Below are 16,435 nucleotides of genomic sequence, written 5' to 3'. Positions count from 1 at the left end.
ATGAACCGCCAGCGAGTAACCTCCTGAGCCATACTCTCGGGGAGTAAGGGAGCGCGGAACCGTAACCGTCGAGCATGTACGCGTAGGAGCAGTCAGCAGACGAGGGGAAGAAGGCTTATCACGCATTTCGCACCTGCCTCGCCGCTAGACGACGACGACGACTGTATATGAGTATGGGATCCCCATCTTCGTACTCCAGTATCACTGAATATCACTGTATCGGCGATTCGAGAGAGAGATAGACGGTATCACAACAGAGGGAGAGAGAGAGAGAGAGAGAGAGAGATTTCATGGCCGCGTAGTACGGAAGGCTCTGACCCATATTGCAGCTCTACGCAGAGGAGATACTAGTCTGCTGCTCTCTCCTTTATCATTTTCCCTGTCCCGACTCCCGAGAAGGTAACTTTGCTCTCTCCTACTCCCCTTTCGATCTTCTTCTTCTGCTGCTGCTGCTGCTGCTGACTCATGTTTTTTTTTTTTTTTTTGTTCCTTCTTTGCAGCTCTAGTCGTCTAGAGGTAGCGAGCTTGTGCTTCTCTGGCCCTCTTCTGATCTCTGTCTGTGTCGTCGGAGTGCAGCTTCATTTGCGACGGAGGATTCGCAGACGACTTCTGTTCTGCTTAAGCTTATCGCGAGCTGCACTTTGTCAACCGGGTCCTTTTTTTACGTCCTGTTTGGTGATTGAGAAATAGCGGTAAGATTGATAACTGAGGAGTAGCTAGAAAACTGCATGTAGAGGAAGGCCCATTTTACTCTGCAACGAAAGGATTAAACATTACAAAAAATAAACCACAGGCTGTTGACGTTTACTCCTTTGATACAAATAGAAGCTAAGCCACCTTGTTGAAGGTTCCTAAGCTAGTACAACTGCCTACGAGTCAAACTGCGTTTTTCTTTTTTCAAACTCTAGAGTAGTGTAGTACTATATATTTTGCCTATAGAAAGCAGAATAAATATATATATATATATATATATATATATATATATATATATATGCATTATTAAATCTTGTTCATTCGTGCGTTCTAGGGTTTAGTCTCTTCTTCAACAATCATTCTCTCTCGACTTTTGTCTGAAACCGTTCGTTTCTTTCTTATATTCATGGCGTTTAGTGGGATGATTCTTATATCTCTCGCTCTGTCTCTTTCTCTGTTGCTTCATTTTTAATTAATTAATTATTCTATAGCCTTTTAGATTGTATTTGCACTCGGGCTTTGGTGAATCATTCTCGAGCCCAATGCCTTTGTGCAAATTAAGCGGCCGGCTTTTCCGCTTGTCTGTTCGTTCAGTACTGTTCATGGGGCTCTCTTTTTCATCAGGGGGAGCTGTGTGGGCTTTTGAGCTGTTCTTCTTGAAAAGGGTTTCTTAGATGTAAAGTGAACGGGTGGGCGATGGGTTTAACGTGTGGATCTGTGGAGCTACTGCTCGTGGGAATCTGCGATATTCTGTGGTTAAGTACTGGAATTTATTGAATTATCTACTCCCTCCTCTTGGCTCTTGCTGCCTTTTTCTAATTAACAAATGGTGTTTGACTTGCAAGTCACGCATCTGCTTTATATATGCAGATCGATGAGGCAGTACGTAGTACAAATGCTCTTTAATGACATTAAATAATTGGCCTCTTGTCAATCCAGGTTACTTCGAAATGACGAGCTCATTCTCGCTCTCTCCTCTATTCTCTACTCTCTCTTTCCCTCTCTCTCCTTTTCTCAAAACCTTTTTTTTTTCTTGTTTAATTAGGAAAATAGGAAACTATATGCCTCCTCTCGCTCTTGATCAACTTGTGTTCTGTGCCTCCCTCCTAATCAAACAGTGAGGCTAGTTGAAAAAATCCAAGCAATGAGGGTAGGAGGGAGATATTTTATACAGGGAATGAGTCAAAAGAAAAACTGTCTTTGTTGGGGTGGATCTAGAAGTAACAATCACACAGGGAAAAATAAATAGACAAGAATGGAACACCGGATTTACGTGGTTCGGTAGAATCGACCTACGTCAATGGAGCACACACTAATTTTCTATAATTAGGAAAATAATACAAGGAGGAGGAGGAGGTTACTGTCTTCAACTCAACTCTCTCTCTCTCTTTCTCACACAATACAACTCTACTCACACATCCACTCTATTCTGCCTCACACACTCATGCACGCAGCTCTGCTCTACACACATACAACACAACACCCATCACATTTATAGCCATGGATTTTTTTTTGGGGGGGGGGGGGTTGCAAGTCAACCAGGTGGGCAAAGTAGGTGAAGGTGGCTGCCAGTTTACATCTATTGCAGCTCAAAATTCAGCATAAGTAGCTGGTTGGTGCGGCTGCAGATGATTCCACCAGTTGCAATCTCAACAATCTCCCACTTGGAGACGGAGATAACATCTTAACCAGTATATAGGCAAATGATGTGCTCATATCTGTCTTCAAGCATGAAGACTAACTGAAGTTGAGTACAATTTCAGCTTCTCAGTAGTCACCACCTTCCCGTCTGCTGGATTCTTGTGGATTAATCGAATGGTTGTCAGCTTCATAACTAGTGCAAAGATGTTGGTGTAGTCAATCCCTTCCTTCTGCTTGAAGCCTCTGACTACCAACCGAGGCTTGTACCTTCTAGAGCCATCTTGCTCTTTGATCCTGTACACTCACTTGTTGTGAAGAGTTTTCTTACTTTTGGGCAACCCAGTTAGTTTTCACGTTTTGTTGGAGGTTAAAGACTTCATCTCGTCCTTCATCGCAACCTCCCACTTGCTCGTATCTGTCACCTGACATGCTTCATCATAGCATTCAGGCTCTCTTCTATCTGTAAGAAGTAAGTAATCAATATATCTTCTATTTGGTACATGGGGCCGAGAAGTTCTCCCAAGCTCCGGAGCTGGAGTAAGAGGCGGTGGTGCGATGATATGCTCCATTGGTTTCTTCCCATGAGGATTCTCGGCATTCTGCTGTTGCGTCCCGACACCTTCTAGGTTATCATCTATATCTACATAGGTTGATTCTCTCTGAACTGGTTTGGTGAATTTTGTTGTGTGCCTGTCTTTGTACACCACCTTTTCGTTGAAAATCACGTCTCTGCTTTTGATCAACTTCTTGTTTTCATCATCCAAAATGCGGTATCCATATTCATCTTCATCGTAACCAACGAAGGTGCATTTTTGGGACTTAGCATCAAGCTTGTTTCTGACATGATTACTGATATGTACATATGCAACACAACCAAAAACTTTCAAATGTGAAAGTCTCACCTCTTTTCTGTTTCATGCCTCTTCTGGTATACAATGGTCCAATGGTACTGATGGACCTCTATTAATCAAGTACGCTATTGTGCCGACTACTTCTGCCCAGAACTGCAATGGTAAGCTTGACTGTATATGCATGCTTTTGACTCTTTCAGCGATTTATTCGCTCAACTATGCCGTTGTGCTGAGGCGTACCTGACACAATTTTTTCCATCCTGATACCTTGCTCATAACAGAATTTCTTGAACCCGGTGTCTTGATACTCACCACCATTGTCTGTTCTCAGCTTCTTGATTCTCAAACTAGTTTTGTTTTCAACCATAACTTTTCATACCCTGAAAGCATCAAAGACTTCCGACTTATACTTCAGAAAGTAAACCCATACCTTCTGAGAATGATCGTCAATGAACGTGATGAAGTAATTCCTTTCGCCTATGGATGAGACGGGCATTGATCCCCATACATTTGAGTGGACTAGTTCTAGTCTCTTCTTCTTTGGGGCACGGGCGTTTGTCTAGAAACTGACTCGCTTCTGTTTTCCGAATATGCAATTCTCGCACATGTCAATCTCGACAGACCATAGACTACTCAATTTTTCCTTTGAGTGCATCATCCTGAGTCCTTTTTCGCCCATGTGATTGAGTCGTTGGTGCTAGATGTTGCTGTCGTTATTTCTAGGGGTGAGTAAACGGTCGGTTCGGCCAAATTCGGTTAATTAACTGAATTAATCGAAATTTCAATTGAAGAATACTGTTAATTGAATCGACCGAACTGTTGGGCCTCATCGAATCGAGCTTGATCGAATTTCTATTTTGGGCAATTCGGTTAACCGATTTTAATTGTGAAACGAGGGAAGGGGGGAAGGTGTATCTAGACTGAAACGAGGGAAGGGGGGTGGGGGGAGAAGGTCGAAGCCTCGAAGTCAAAGGTACTTGAGTCATTGAGTGAAGAGCCGTCACCACGCCCACGCAAGGGAAGAGCCGATCGAAGAGGGATTCGGGATCAGGATGAGTCACGAACTGGAAAGATTGGAAGAGGGGCTCAAGTGAAGCCAGGAAGAGGCGATTCACGAAGAGGGAGGATCGGAAAACTGAGAAGTGGAGAGACTGATGCGGAGGGGAGGTGGTTAGGGAGATGATTGGGCTCGGGCGAGCTTGATGCCGTAGAGGAGGAGCCGGGGGTGGTTCTCGGTGAACTGGTTTGTGCGCGAGAGAAGAAAAATGAGAATGAGAGGGAGCTTGTGTGCTGGTGACGATGGCCGGCGCCAGCGATGGCGATGGGCGCAGGCGATGGCATCGCGTGAAGATGGTGGTGCAGAGGATTGAGCTCGGGTGAGTGAGAGAGGCAGTGAAGGCATTTTGACTTCTGAGAGCAGTGAGACTGAGAGGGAATAACCGGATTTTCATTTACTAATTTAAATTTAAAATTTAATTAATTATTAAATCGGTTAATCAGTTAATCGAATTTATATTTTCTATTCATCGAATCGAAACCCGATTCACCGAAATATTGGAAAGCATAACCAAACCGACCGAATTGATTTTTTTAATTGAACTGAACCGACCAATTTTGGTTGGTTAATTCGGTTAATTCGATTTTTCCCGAATTATGCTCACCCCTAGTCATTTCCTACAGCAATTGAAATAGACATGGAGGCATTGGAGGGTAGATAAAGTGTTCTGCGTTTCTTACCTCATGTAATTGTTAGTACACCCTTTGAAACTTTCCATTCATCGCTAATGAATGTCGTCATGTATCCCTCATTTTCCAGTTGACCAACTGAGATTAAGTTCTTTCTCAGGTCTGAAATATATCTGACATCCTTCAGCTTCCATATTGACCCGTTTATCTTGATCTTCACAACTCTCTTGCCGGTTATGTTATAAGGTTGATCGTTGTCAAGGTACACCTTACCGAAATTATCTGGTGTGTACTCCTTTAGGCAATCTCTGCTGCAAGTGGTATGAAATGAGGCTCTAGAGTTTCAGACTCAAGACCCCTGCTTGCTCTCCAGAGAGCATATTAATGCATCTTTTTCTCCTGAGGAAGAGGTGAGATTTGCTTCTGTCTTCGCCTCAGATTCCTTTCTCGGACTTTTGCACTAGTTTCGAAAATGCCTGACCTTTCCACAGTTCCAACAATCAACGTTCTTTGTGCCCTGGGAATCTTTGGGATTTCTAGATCTAGAGCTCCTGGTCCTAGATTTTCCATGATTGTTTGATCGTCCATGCTTGCTTCCTTTTTCTTGGCTTTTCACATTCAAGACTGAACTTGAAGTGGAGGCATTGTTTAACTGCATTCTGATCTATTCCGTCAAAATCATGCTGATGACCTCATTGTACTTCAGCTTTGATTTTCCTGCAAAGCTATTGATTGCACTATCGCAATAACAATACCTTTCCAACTGTCAGGCAACTGACAAAGAATCAGTAGGGCACGGATCTCATTGTCAAATGTAATTCCAACCGAGGCGAGTGGATCCGACAGCTCGTTGAAATTATTCAGGTGTCGGTTAAAACTTTCACCTGTAGACATATTCATGGTAAACAACTTTTTCATTAAGTGTACCTTATTCGCGGTTAATGGCTACTCATACATATTGGATAACGCATCCCTAAGGGACTTGGTAGTTGTCAAGTGCTTGATGTTGCAGGTAACAAACTTTGCTAATGTTATTCTGATAGCTTTGAGAGCTTTTCGGTCAAGCAACTCCCGCTCGCTCTCCTTCATAGATTCTGACTTCTCCTTTAATGGTAAGTGCAATTCCTTACCAAACAAGTAGTCCTCAATCTGCATTTTTTAGAAAATCAAAGTTCGTGCCGTCAAACATCTCGATCTATGAGTTCTTTTCATTTGACATCTCAATTCACTGATTTAGAGACAGAATTAACTCAAAAGGACAACACAATTGGATTCGGAACAGCTGAAAACCTTAGAAATGGTTCAAGTCGTTCAAAAAACGAACCCGAAATGGCTCTGAAAAGTCCGGTCAAAGTTTTGGTCAAACCTGGTCAAATATAACGAAATATTCCTCTGACTGACGGAGTATTCCTGATGGCGTTAGTGACGCTGTTAATTGACGATGTCTGTTGATGTGGCATGCGTGGGGACCACTGCTGACGTGGCGTTGTGGGACTCACCTGCTTGTGTATCACGGTGGGGCCCACTGTGGGTCCCAACTATTGACGTGGCAACTGATGTGGTGTGGGCCGGATGACGTGGATTGCTGACTCGGCTATTGACGTGTTGTGGGACCCAGTTGACGTGGCCGCTGATTGGACCACTTGGCTCCACATGGTGCGTTGACTGTGCTTATGTGTCGCGGGGCCCGGCTAACCATGCGCTGACGGGGTGACGTGGCACTGATGTCACATCGTCTTCTTCCTTCAGCTTGTCGGGCGATCGCCGGCGCGTGGGAGTGCGTGAGATGACTTGCTGATCACTTGTCGGCACGTGAGGGCGCGTGGGAACGTCACCTAGACGTTGGCGGCGCGTGTGGCCTCTTCTAAGCTCCGTTTGAGCTTCGGTTACCACCTTTGGCTTTGTCTCGATGAGAGGAACGCACCTATTGGACAGAGGCTCCAATCTCGGAATTTTTCTTCGATCTAGAAATTTTGCTCCAACCTTGCTCTAATTCCAATTGTTGGGGTGGATCTAGAAACAACAATCACACACGAGAAAAATAAATAGACAAGAATGGAACACTGGATTTACGTGGTTCGGTCGAATCGACCTACGTCCACGGAGCACACACTAATTTTCTATAACTAGGAAAATAAAACTAGGAGGAGGAGGCTACTGCCTTCAACTCAACTCTCTCTCTCTCTCTTTCTCACACAGTGCACACAGCTCTACTCACACATCCACTCTGTTCTGCCTCACACACTCATGCACGCTGCTCTACTCTACACACTTCCACCCACACATACAACACAACACCCATCACATTTATAGCCATGGATTCTCGGGGGGGGGGGGGGTGGAAGTCAACTAGTTGGGCAAAGTAGGTGAAGGTGGCTGCCAGTTTCCACCTACTGCAGCTCAAAATTCAACATAAGCAGCTAGTTGGTGCGGCTACTGACGACTCCACCAGCTGCAATCTCAACAGTCTTGTGGGAGAATGGAAATTTATTTGGTTTTTTACTTTGTTTGTGGATTTTCTATTATTCTTGTTAAATAGCGTGAGTGATATTATGTTATTAGGTACATTTGTTTCTTCTAATACCTTTTTAAGTGATGAAATTTCATTGTAAACTGTGCTCCTTCAACCAAAATCCTAGACTCCTTCCCACTAGGTCAATTTTCTCCATTTCGTCACAAAAATCCAAGGTTAGGGACACTCTCACAAATAACGTAATCATGTAATAAATCATATTATTAAGTCTTCTAGGAAGCTTTCCTCGTTAGAATTAAACTTGTCATGTTTGAGGTGTTGAGTTTGAATTTGGGATGAAAAAAATGCGTACTAGTCCCACTGTTCCCAGCTCCACTATGCCCCTATCGACCAAGAAAAAAATTATATAATTAAGCCCCTTCCAGTGGAGAAATTTTTTGTTTGCTCCCTTATAATGGATTTTGAATGATTTTGAGTAATTTTTTTAGAAAATTCTGAATTAAACTGATTTTTTTATATTAAAAATCATTTAAAACTCAAGAATATAAAAGACATGATGTAATTTATTAATATCCGTCCAGTCCCACATCGTTTTTGTGAGCAGTTCTAAGGCCAGTATAAGATCCTCTTAACTTTCTCTTCTTAACACTTAAATTTTAAGGATGAGTTCTCTAACATGGTATCAGAGTTGGGCCTTGGGCTGTTTGACTCCTTCGTGGGTTGGACTTCTCCTCGCTGCTTAGCTCCTCCGTGGGTTGGACTTCTCCTCGCCTCATTTTCCTTCATGGGCTCTCGTCGCCTCATTTTCTCCATGGGCTCGAGGGGGAGTATTAATGTTCGTTCAGTCCCATATCGTCTCTATGAGCAGAACTCCAATGCCAGTATAAGATCCTTTTAGCTCTGTCTCCTTAACACTTAGGTTTTGAAGATGAGTTCTCTAACACAATTAGATGACCTAACTTAATAATTTCACCTTGTGCATGTCTGTCTTTTGTGCAGGGCCTTGCAAGCCATCAATTATTCCTCAATTTCACGCCTTTACAAAAATCCTCCTTAAAACATGAGAAAATAATAATACCAATGGGTTTGGGCTCATGAATGCAGTTTATGTTGATTAATTTAGAATATGGTGCTTCAACTATCATTGATTTATAGTTAATTAAATGATTAGAATAATTATTGATTATTGATTTTATACTTAATTAAATTATTAGAATAATTAATGCTAATTTTTTTATTGAAAAGAATTAATATCAATCACGATTCACGTGTAGAACTTTCAAGGGACAAGCCATTTGTCCAAAATCAGCAGTCGCCAACGGTCGTCATACCCTCTGTTTATAACCTTGGCATTTTAACACCATTCCTCATACAGTTATTTATTTTTAATTTATTATTTGCAGGGGAACTTGTTGAAACATGGTATAGAGCTTGCTATTGAGTTGCAACATGCTGGAGAAACCAGAACCACGTGAACTGTTGAGGTAATTTTCACAATTTTCATAGTTGTTGCAACAGTTGACATGGCTTTCAACATGTTCAGAATTATATAGCTTGATTATTCGACGCCTATTATTGCACTTTTCGTATTATATTGGATTATGTTATTACTAGTTTTTTATTATTTATTTTTTTCGCACAATTGTAGTAGGGTTGCTTTTAAAATAGATAGATTATGGTAATTATTACTTTTGGCAGCTTAGCTAATAGAATTTTTTCTATTTTCGGTTGGAATAAATGGTGATATTGTCTAATAGGTTTTTGTTGCCCATTTTGATGAGACTATGCATGGCCTTTTACAAAAAGCTTGTTGAGTTGCATATATGTTTTGTTCCTTAGAAGTTTTGGGCATACGCCTTTCCCTTTTTCCTTTAATAAAGTTTTTCGTTCAGAAATAGTTGAAAATGTTGGCAAGCTGGGAGTAGATGTTCAAATGTCCAACCTTAAGACCATTGTTGTTTAACAGTGGAATCACCAATGATATTTTGTTAGAACTTTGCTACAAATCATTGGATCTGGTCCCAACTCTTTGCACCATCCTGTTATGTTTGTGTAACCTAATCCTTCAAAATTTGACGCTAATTCTTTAAAAAAGGACTGCCTAATGCATGATGCGCTAGCCAATGTAGCAATGGGGAAGGGTAAATGATGCCTACAAGTTGCTACTTTAATAGAAAAAATGCGACCTGTACGCGACTAATAGATTTTGTTTGTATTTCAAACTGGTCTGCAGTTTCTTGTCTGGAATAGTGATTGAATTTCTATGTTTTAATTTGCAGAAACTTTCAAATTGAATCAGAACGGTGAATCTCTATGAAGAAGGGAGAAAAATAACTCAGCATTCACAGAAAAGTCTTTTGGAACTGATCCTCATTTCGGGAAGTCTGCAAAATGTCAAAGTCCATCCCTGGAGTGAAAACACCCTGTGTTCTCGTTTTCTTATTCTTATGTCTCCTTTCCTCCCGTTCAGTCACAATATATTCTGGCGACATTCAATCTTTGGTTGCTCTTAGAAGCTCTCTCGCCCCAAGAAGAAATAATATTCCGAATTGGTTTGATCCAACATTTCCACCATGCAATTGGACTGGCATAAGATGTGATGGTCATATAGTGGTCGAAATTGATTTGTCCTGTACATTGCTGCCCCTGAATCTTCCATTTCCCGACACGGTTGGAGAATTCAGAAATCTGAAGTACCTCAACCTTAGTCACTGTGCCTTAAGTGGTTTTATTCCTGCAAATATATGGGGCTTAGAGAACTTGGAATCTTTGGACCTGAGTGATAACAGATTGTCTGGAATGCTGCCTCCAACTGTGTCTAACCTGAAAATTCTCAGAAGACTTGTGCTTGATAACAATAATTTTTTTGGGAGCTTACCATCGGCAGTTGGCCTCCTTGGCGAACTTATTGAATTCTCGGTCCATTCAAACTCATTCTCTGGATATCTTCCGAAAGAGTTTGGGAATCTTCAGAATTTGCTGTCTATTGACCTTAGCTTGAATTTATTCTCTGGAAACCTACCTCCCAGTCTAGGGAATCTTACAAGACTTCTATACTTTAATGCTTGTAATAACAGTTTCACAGGACCAATGCCCCCAGAAATAGGAAACTTACAGAGACTTAAAAATCTTGATTTCTCTTGGAACTCACTGGCTGGACCTATACCAATAGAGATTGGCAAATTGAGTCGTTTAAATTATTTGAATCTCATGGGCAACAACTTGAATGGGGCAATACCGGCAACAATTGGTAACCTTGGAGAACTGCAGGTGCTTATTATTGATAGCTGTGGACTCGCAGGAAAGATTCCAGACAAAATATCACAGTTGGTTCAGTTGACTTACCTAGCTATTGGAGAGAACAATTTTGAGGGAGAACTCCCTGATGGCATTGGAAAGCTGACAAATCTTGTTTTCCTTTTAGCCAAGAATGCAGGCCTGAGTGGAAGAATTCCGGGGAGTCTGGGATACTGCAAAAAGCTAAAGATCTTAGATCTATCTACAAACTCACTCTGGGGTCCCCTACCAGATGATCTTATGGAGCTAGAATTAATTGAATCTTTTGACGTTGATTCCAATTACCTGTCCGGCCCCATTCCCAATTGGATTTCCAGCTGGAAGCGGGTAGCCAACATAGCACTATATAAAAATTTCTTTAATGGGTCTCTACCGCTGCTTAATATGCCAAACCTGATGACGCTGGATGTCAGTAGCAACATGCTCTTTGGCGAGTTAACTGCAGAAATATGCAATGCTAAACCATTGGCTCGTTTGTCACTGGCAGAAAACAATTTCACTGGCACTGTTGGTGAGACTTTCAGAAGATGTTTGAACCTCACAGATTTGATATTGTCTGGAAATAATCTCGCTGGTGAAATTCCTGGTTACTTTGGGGAGCTCAACCTTGCTACACTAGAACTGTCAAAAAACAGGTTTTCTGGAAAGATTCCGGACCAATTGTGGGAGTCTAAAACTCTCATGGGGATATTTCTGTCCAACAATCTGCTCACTGGTCAGATTCCAGCACTTGCTAAGCTCCATGCCTTGCAAAGGCTGCAGTTGGACAATAATTTCTTTGAAGGGAGTATCCCAAGTTCCATTGGCGAACTAAAAAATCTCACTAATCTGTCACTGCATGGGAACCGATTGACTGGGGGTATTCCTTTGGAGCTTTTCAACTGTACGAAGTTAGTATCTCTAGATCTAGGCGATAACAGGTTTACAGGCATGATTCCAAAAACTATATCTCAACTGAAGGTGCTTGACAATCTAGTTCTATCAGATAACAAGTTCTCTGGTCCACTGCCGCAGGAGATCTGCTCTGGATTTAAGGAGGTTCCATTTCCAGAATCCGAGTATACCCAGCACTATGGCATGCTTGATCTCTCATACAATGAGTTTGTGGGCCCCATTCCTGCATCAATTAAGGAGTGCATTGTTGTAACACAGCTTCTGTTACAGGGAAATAAGTTCAATGGTAGCATACCTCATGGGATTTCAGATCTGGCAAACCTAACATTGCTTGATCTATCTTCCAATTCTTTAACAGGGCCTGCTGTACCACAATTCTTCACGTCGAGAAATCTTCAGGGACTCAATCTCTCACATAACCAGCTGACAGGCTCAATCCCTGATAATTTGGGCTCGATGATGCCCAACTTAGCTAAGCTTGACCTATCAAGCAATCAGCTCACAGGCACATTGCCTGCTTCTGTCTTTGCTATCAGGAGTCTGACATATCTAGACATCAGCACAAATTTTATGTTAGGATCCATTGTTTTTGATTTTGGATCCACCAGCTCTCTGTTGGTTCTAAATGCCAGTGACAATCATTTTTCTGGTACCCTCAGTGATTCTCTCTCGAATTTAACAACCCTTTCCATTATTGATCTCCACAACAATGCTCTCACCGGCCGATTGCCTAAATCACTCTCGAATCTTGGTTCCTTGACATACCTTGACCTATCCAATAACAATTTTCAAGAGTCTGTTCCTTGCAATATTTGTATGATTACAGGCATTGCCTTTGTCAATTTTTCTGGCAACAATTTAACAGGCCATGTGCCAAAAAACTGCACCATTGATAGACAATGCATGGCGGATGAGCAAACACATCCTTCTTCCAGGGAGTATCGACCAGAACCAGCCTTAACCCGTCCTTGTGTTTGGGGTATTGTGCTCGGGACTGCAGTTTTCTTCCTGGTCCTGCTCATTTTCCTCTCCAAATCGAAGATGCTGAAGCAAGAAGCAGTAGATCTTGACAACGGCAAACTTGTGACAGCAGTTGAGACTGAATCAACTGATGACCTGCTGTGTAAGAGGTCAAAAGATCCCTTAAGCATCAACATTGCGACATTTGAGCACTGCCTACTTCGGTTAAACCCTTCAGATATTTTATCAGCTACTGATAATTTCAGCAAAACATATATTATTGGTGATGGTGGGTTTGGCACAGTTTATAAAGCGTTTCTACCAGAGGGTCAAACCATTGCAGTCAAAAGGCTCAATGGAGGGCACTTGCATGCTGGTCGAGAGTTCTTTGCCGAGTTGGAGACAATTGGGAAGGTTAAGCATGAAAACTTGGTTCCATTGCTTGGATACTGTGTCTTTGCGGATGAAAGGTTTTTAGTTTATGAATATATGGAGCATGGAAGCCTTGATGTTTGGTTGAGGAATCGGGCAGATGCAGTTGAAGCTCTGGACTGGCCAACGCGGTTCAAAATCTGTCTAGGCTCAGCTAGAGGACTTGCCTTTCTGCATCATGGGTTTGTGCCACACATCATTCATAGAGACATCAAGTCGAGCAATATCTTGTTAGATGCCAACTTCGAGCCACGAGTATCAGATTTTGGCCTGGCACGAATAATCAGTGCATGTGAGAGCCATGTTAGCACTGTCCTTGCTGGTACTTTTGGGTACATACCTCCGGAGTATGGGCTGACCATGGTTGCTACAACCAATGGCGATGTTTATAGCTTTGGCGTAGTGATGCTAGAGCTGGTAACAGGGCGAGAACCATTAGGTCAGACTGACATTGAGGGTGGCAATTTGGTTGGATGGGTGAGGTGGATGGTGGCTGCTGGGAGAGTGGATGAGGCGCTCGATCCCTACTTTTCCAGTTCAATGGTGTGGAAGGATCAGATGTTGCGTGTGCTGGACATTGCTCGGTGGTGCACATGTGAGGAGCCATCAAGGCGGCCAACCATGCTTGAGGTAGTGAAGCTGTTAATCGAGGTTAAGATGTGATTCGGGTTGCATTGAATAAGATGACATTTTTTTTTTCTTGAGGATGTTGCGCACTGCAGTGCATTAGTGTTTTATACTGCCATGTGTTATGTAGCTGATGATTGTGGGAAAAATACATAGTGTCTATTGAACCAGAGTGGAAGAAATAGGAATGGAAATGCCATTTGAATAAACATTCCTGAATTTCCTGAATTAGTTTCAGGGAGTGCCTGCGGGCGGGTGGGAGAGGGTTATATGTATTTTGTAACCTATAGCATGACCCAACTGCAAGCAGAGGTCTGTACTCTTGTATTAAAATTTCAGTTCTTGCAAGTAATGATTGTTGTTGATGATGATGATGCTGCTGCAATTTCTTTACATGTTTCTAACCTAACTAAATCTTTTGTTCATTAATTACACACAGATGCAGAAGATTCACAATAGTTCACAAGGGTTTGGCTGGAGACAGACAGGGCACTCAATTGAACTGAGCCATTATATGGTATGCCAGGCAGTAGTAATTAGTATTTGGGGTTTAAAAGCCGGCAGTGCAACTGAGAAGGGCTGAGAAACAAAGGCAGGGTGTGAGAGCAGGGGAAATCTTTCCAAATTTTTTTTAAAAAAAATCTTGATAACCTTTTTTTTTTTTCTTTCGTTTTCTAATCTATTTATCTTCTTAACCAAATATGAAAAAAAAAATAAAAAAAATAGAATCTTCTGTTTTTTATTGTCAATATTTTCCAAGTTTCAAATGGGCCTTGCTGAATAAAATAAAAATTTTGGGGAGAGTGAGAGCAAGGGAAATCATCACCATTAGAAAACTTCTTCAAGATGAAGAAATACTTGAGCCCTAGGTTGAATATCTCGTCAGCTGGCGGGAATCCCTTGTGATTTACTCCAAGATTGATGTCAGTCATTCCATTTGAGGGCGTCCCATTCATCTTATGTGATAAAAATAATAATAATAACTATTGGAGTTTCCATGACAAATTGAATAAACTTAAATTCGAAATTGGAATTGCAATGGGCGTATGGGCTAATAGTATTAGTAGGTTGGGTGGCGCAGTTGAACCAGCCAATTAACAACTCCCCCCGGCCACCCAATCCTCCATCATCCAATAGCACCATCCCCTGTTTGTTTCGATTTCTGCGTCTGTTCCTCTCGTACCAAACTCGGGCGCATGGATCCCACACGCACACACACACGCACACTTCTCGCACGTAAATCATTATAACTTGGTAGTAAAGACTTGACAGCATCCACTCCTTCCGCTGTTCCAATATAACAGACCTAGTTTCGCTTCCAAGCTTCCCTGCCTCTCTATAACTCCCTAAGCCATAGCTGCTGCGGCTGCTGCTGCTGCTGCTCATTCTATTTCTAATTAACCAACACTAAGCATCTCTCTCTCTCTCTCTGCTTTTGGTGTATGCTTTTGCCTGAGATAGGAATGAAAGATCGTGTGGAGAGATTTGCTGTTCTTCCTTTCTCCATTGGGTGTGCGTCTCAGTCAAGCGTGGCCGTTGGCGCCCCTATTGCTCCCCAACCCAAAAAACCTATATCAGAATCATCCCAACCTGCATCAGGTACCTACACATTCATCCTTAGTTAATGAATTCCATATCATCTCTCTCTCTCTCTCTCTCTCTCTCTCTCTCTCTATATATATATATATATAATGACTGGGTTTTGTCCATGATATATTTTCCAAGGAAGACAAAAGGGAGAAGAAAGATGGTCTAGCATGAGACTAGCTCTGCCAAAATCTAGCTTCTCCAACGGGATACAAAAATTGATCAGGGGTTTCAAGACTTTATCGCAGTTAGTCGGTACGTATCTCGTTTGGCTTATGGAAATTGGAACCGGGTGACGATAAAATGGAACAACAAATTGAACGAATATGTCGAAAGTGAAGCCATAAATTCTATTCGATCAACATGATTTTATTATATTCTTGCATAACAATTGTATGGGTATACGTAATTAAATAAAATGAAAATATATTTTTTATTCTTTTTCTTTTCATTTTTGAAATTTAAAACTGCATATATGCAGCGTTCTACTGTCAAGTCAATTACCTTTTGTTTTCTCCCTTGTCATTAACTATTAATTGTCGCTATGAACGTCGTCTGCCCAGCTAATTACAAAGAAGAGGCCGTGGAGGAGATGGAAATGGAGATAGGGTACCCAACTGATGTAAAGCACGTCACGCATATAGGATGGGATGGAACTACAACCACCAATCCTGTAAAAGGCTGGGAAAATCTCAAAGCTCCCGAAATACTTTCTTTCCCTTCAATCTCTCTGAAGCAATTCGAGCTTGCCATGGCTGCGCAGGCTGCAGATGGGCCGCTGCTGGCTATTGGTTCCTCTAACCATCTTTCAGGTTAATTGCCAATTATGATTATGATTAATCGCACCTGTCACTTAATTTGTATAGGGTTAAAGATGATGGTGAGGATCGCACTCCATGGTCATGAATTTTATAATGTTGCTTCTTAGAAATTTGTATAGGGCTTAAAAAATTCATGCTGGTGTTTTTTTGAACTTTTTTATTTTTTTATTTTTCTTGCATCTGCCAAACACATGTATGTTAGGATTGATACTCCTTTGTAATGAAATGCCACGAAGATCCTTTCTATTTCTCCAAGCTATTATGGGGCCTTTTCTTTGATTGTGGAAAATATTTTTAATAGATCAATTCACTTAATTTTTAACTTAGTGAACCCTTCTTAGTTTTGAATAGCTAGGTCTTATTCAATTAGGGATTACTCTTATTCGACATCTCTCTACTCATTGTCTTTAATCTTTCTGTAAATGCCTCTCTCTCTCTCTCTCTCTCTCACACACACACACACACACACACAA

At 41.7% G+C, this 16,435-nt stretch overlaps 2 protein-coding genes across 4 annotated transcripts; both read left to right on the top strand.

The window, feature by feature from the left end:
- The first annotated feature begins 219 nt into the window (after window positions 1–219).
- Window positions 220–13,926, top strand: LOC131152414 (leucine-rich repeat receptor protein kinase MSP1). 2 transcript variants are annotated; one of them, XM_058104279.1, is made up of 4 exons: window positions 220–399; window positions 501–692; window positions 8,748–8,828; window positions 9,624–13,926. In XM_058104279.1, exon 4 carries the CDS (start codon window positions 9,736–9,738, stop codon window positions 13,588–13,590), a length of 3,855 nt encoding a protein of 1,284 aa, XP_057960262.1. In that variant the 5' UTR covers window positions 220–399; window positions 501–692; window positions 8,748–8,828; window positions 9,624–9,735; the 3' UTR covers window positions 13,591–13,926. The 2 variants fall into 2 exon arrangements, with proteins under 2 accessions (XP_057960262.1, XP_057960263.1); XM_058104280.1 differs by lacking the exons at window positions 220–399; window positions 501–692 and adding an exon at window positions 1,587–1,632.
- A 905-nt stretch (window positions 13,927–14,831) lies between these two features.
- LOC131152413 (CRIB domain-containing protein RIC4-like) lies at window positions 14,832–16,208 on the top strand. Of its 2 annotated transcripts, XM_058104277.1 has the most exons (3): window positions 14,832–15,153; window positions 15,280–15,396; window positions 15,705–16,208. In XM_058104277.1, the coding sequence occupies exons 1-3, from the start codon at window positions 14,997–14,999 to the stop codon at window positions 15,956–15,958; spliced, it is 528 nt and encodes a 175-aa protein (XP_057960260.1). In that variant the 5' UTR covers window positions 14,832–14,996; the 3' UTR covers window positions 15,959–16,208. The 2 variants fall into 2 exon arrangements, with proteins under 2 accessions (XP_057960260.1, XP_057960261.1); XM_058104278.1 differs by lacking the exon at window positions 15,280–15,396.
- Window positions 16,209–16,435: the final 227 nt, after the last annotated feature.

Source organism: Malania oleifera, chromosome 3 (assembly GCF_029873635.1).
Source record: "Malania oleifera isolate guangnan ecotype guangnan chromosome 3, ASM2987363v1, whole genome shotgun sequence".
Taxonomy (NCBI): domain Eukaryota; kingdom Viridiplantae; phylum Streptophyta; class Magnoliopsida; order Santalales; family Ximeniaceae; genus Malania; species Malania oleifera.
This window is presented reverse-complemented; position numbering and strand designations above follow the sequence as displayed.

Bases quoted from the DNA above. Each gene is read 5' to 3' on its own strand.
- LOC131152414 (XM_058104279.1), top strand. From the start codon at position 9,736: ATGTCAAAGTCCATCCCTGGAGTGAAAACACCCTGTGTTCTCGTTTTC.
- LOC131152413 (XM_058104277.1), top strand. From the start codon at position 14,997: ATGCTTTTGCCTGAGATAGGAATGAAAGATCGTGTGGAGAGATTTGCT. The intron at 15,154-15,279 runs GTACCTACACAT...ATATTTTCCAAG, and splicing joins ATCATCCCAACCTGCATCAG to GAAGACAAAAGGGAGAAGAA. The intron at 15,397-15,704 runs GTACGTATCTCG...TCGTCTGCCCAG, and splicing joins GACTTTATCGCAGTTAGTCG to CTAATTACAAAGAAGAGGCC.